General features: G+C 36.1%; 1 protein-coding gene across 1 annotated transcript in view; it reads left to right on the plus strand.

The window, feature by feature from the left end:
- The window catches only part of LOC109845131 (probable histone H2A variant 3), a 4,926-nt gene extending 3,218 nt beyond the window's left edge, over positions 1 to 1,708 (plus strand). Inside the window, exon 2 of the mRNA XM_020414342.1 lies at positions 1,112 to 1,708. Within this exon, the coding sequence (XP_020269931.1) occupies positions 1,112 to 1,408 (297 nt within the window). The 3' untranslated portion in view covers positions 1,409 to 1,708. The remainder of the gene's footprint in view (positions 1 to 1,111) is intronic.

Genomic DNA, 3,464 nt, shown 5'->3' on the forward strand with positions numbered 1-3,464 from the left:
TGCTTGCAACACCTCTAAGGACATCTTTTTGTAATTGGTTCCCTTGGACTTGGGTTTCTAGTTGAATCTTGCTAGCGTTGTCATCAGCAAGTTACTTAAATCGCCATTTCTTTCTAGGTAGTTTTTCACCTTTAACTTAGGAATTAATAATCAGTGGGTTTTACTATCTGCAAACATTCTTTAAAAGCTACAAAATCAACTAGCTATTTATGAAGTTAATGTAGTAATTGATTTATGGGTTCATTGCATATACTCTCCCCGCTTAGATGATGTAGCCAATTATAGCTCCCTAAAATTTTTATTAGCGCATACACCTCCTGGATCTCAGACAATGTTACCATTTCGCACTCATTTGGATTACCATTTAGTCTTTGTATCGATGTTATTCAAGGTGACATCTCCTTCTAACTTGGAAAGTAACTTAGTCTGAAGTTTTGGGGATGTAAGTGTTAATAAAATAGTTTAGGATGTGTAAGTAACTACATCATCATAATACAGGGGTGTATCTGTGAATAATCCTTGATTCATAAATGAACTATTTGTTCTTTGTTATTCAATGTTATTGAATTCAGTTTATTTTTTCCTTGTGGAGGAGAACAAAAAGAAAAAAGAAAAAAAAGGGACAAGCTCTGGTTCGATGCATCCAACATAACTCTGAGCTACTGATTCTAGTTATGTAAAAAGTGTACTCACAAGCGTAATCAAATAGATTGTTTGAATTTCTCACTCAAGTATTTGAATGTTTCCCTTCTGTTTCTTTTCTTACTATTACACATTTGGAATTTCAATGGTCTGAGTTGATGCCTGTATCTGGATGTCTAGGTATGATCCATGTTTTTTATTCATATTCATATCATTATCCATATACTATCAAAAAACTTAAAATTTAAAAAGATATCCACGTCTTAGCGAACGTAGATACTTAATATCTGTATTTGCATCCACATCTTGTAGGATACATTTTCATATATTTCCATAGATATCCATATCTTCTGCATTCTCCACATATATTACTTTTTCTTAGAAGAAATCTGTTCTGAACTGTAATAATCATAATTAGATAGTTTGGATTTTTTTTTTATTCTAGTTTTATTGTTTACCCCTTTTGTAGTTTCCTGTTGGTCGTATCCATCGTCTCCTGAAGTCTCGAATTGCAGCAAATGGTAGAGTTGGAGCTACTGCTGCTGTATACTCTGCAGCTATTCTCGAATACCTCACTGCTGAAGTGCTGGAGCTTGCTGGCAACGCTAGCAAAGATCTCAAGGTTAAGAGAATCACTCCAAGACATCTTCAGCTCGCGATTAGGGGAGACGAGGAGCTTGATACCCTCATCAAAGGGACAATAGCCGGAGGTGGTGTTATTCCTCATATTCACAAGTCTCTCATAAACAAATCATCCAAAGAATGAGTGACATTTATCAAAACTTCACCTTTGAATCATTTATGACTTCTAATTGCTATTAATTTTCTGCTCAGTACTTGCATGTCTGGATCAGTATCTTTTTGGTGACAATTAGCTGGTTCCATGTGTATCTTGGGTTATTTTTTGTTTCATCGGCTTTGTATTGAGAAGTTTCCATGAATATATTTCCACAATCCTGACATTTATGAAGTACTTATATTTCAAGCAGAGGGGCCTTGTACCGTTAATCTATTTTCTGGATGTGAACTAGACCAGAAAACAAGCAAAAGAGAAGTTCTTTTCTGCTTTCCTTTGTATTTGACTGGTGACTTGTCGATTTCATAAATGGAGCTATCTCTATTTGAGAGAAGTAATTAAGCTGTAGTTTTCTTCGCTGAGGAGTTGTATTTGGCAACTACTCCCTCAAATTTTTAGCTGGCAAAGCTTTTTGATTAACAATTAAGAAATCTTCTTTTATTGAGCGACGATTTGTAGAGTGTATATTGTAATGATGCTTGTCGAGTTTTAACATTGATGTATGATTATACAGAATAAAGGCTTCATATGGATCATTTGCTTTCATTAAGCCTGGTAGCCTGATTTGTAGACTTTTGATATGCAAACCTGTCAACGTGGAAAAGTCTACAGGTTCATGAATTTATGTTTTTCCATGCAGTTCAGGAATTTGGAAATAGTTGAGACAGGACGTCTCTTTGATTTGACTGCGTTCCGTTATGTGATTTACTATTGTAAATCCATCATTTCTTGCGACAAATTTTCTTAGTTAGGAGCATGGAAGCAACAACAATAGTTTTCATATCAAGGGAACATTTTGGGTAGATCTTTGGATATCAACACCCAACCCATTTGTAATTGTGAGTCAGTGTTAATAGCACCAAAGTTTCTGCGAAGAAAGAGAAACTTTTTTTTTTAATTTTATGTTACCGTGTGCGTTTAGGGGTTGGGCTGGTGGACAACTGCTTCTAACTTCTGAGGGGTAAGATGCTAACAATTCCTAGAAAACACAAATTAGCATCATCTGTAGTGTATAAATGCAACTTCAAATACAAAACCTATTGGACGAGAGAAGTATCTAACATGATAACACAAAAAACAATCACTTCTAAGAGAACGAGCAAAATATGAACCATGAGGAATTTTAAGGGAAGCTGAAAGCTGAAATTTCAACATATCACACAATGGTAGGAGTCTAAAACTAGGTAAGATAAAACCCAAACATTACAAAATAATTCTACTCAAAGTTTTGGCATTGATCAAAGTCGATTGAGTTCTTGTTCCCTCTTATGGTAAATATTAGCCGAGTTCTCATCACAAATCCAACTGATAAAATCTTCTTTCCGTTAGCTTTGGCAAACTTTTCAATGTATTCTGTGTTGGCTTCTGAACAGGATCGGCCAGAGATCAGACCTGAAACTAAGTTAGAAGAAACCTGTAACCAAAGATTTTGTAGGCTGATTTTAGGGAGAACAAACAGCAAGAACAGGGGACGTTTTCTGCAGAAATTTTCTTCTCTAAAAAAAACTCTCTGTTTCTGATGATGAACACGAACAGAGAAGGAGCAGGTACCTCTCAAAAGATTTATTCACGTTCTACTTTCATGAAGAGTATTACATGTATATATAGATAAGATTACAACTCCAATTCTTATCCAATAACTAGAAAACTATCTACTAACTAGTATTCTATTCTAACTAGAATTCTATCTACTAACTTGAACTCAAACTAACAATCCGGACTGATTAACAAACTCACATTCTCCCCCTTAATCTGGACGAGACTCCAAGTCCCTTACTCCTAGCAGCTCCCGCATCTCGATGAACTTCACCCTTGCTAGTGCCTTTGTGAGAATATCCGCTCGTTGCTCGCTCGTGCTCACGTACTCCACTTTAATCTGTCCTCGCTCAACACACTCACGAATGAAGTGAAAGCGTGTGTCAATATGCTTGCTTTTCTGCTTCTGTGATGTCCAAGTGACCAAGCTGTCACCTAGATAAAAAGCCATGCCGCCTGTACTGTGCCTGTCATCAATATCTCCCGCAAT

The sequence above is a fragment of the Asparagus officinalis genome, chromosome 6 (genome assembly GCF_001876935.1).
Source record: "Asparagus officinalis chromosome 6, Aspof.V1, whole genome shotgun sequence".
Taxonomy (NCBI): domain Eukaryota; kingdom Viridiplantae; phylum Streptophyta; class Magnoliopsida; order Asparagales; family Asparagaceae; genus Asparagus; species Asparagus officinalis.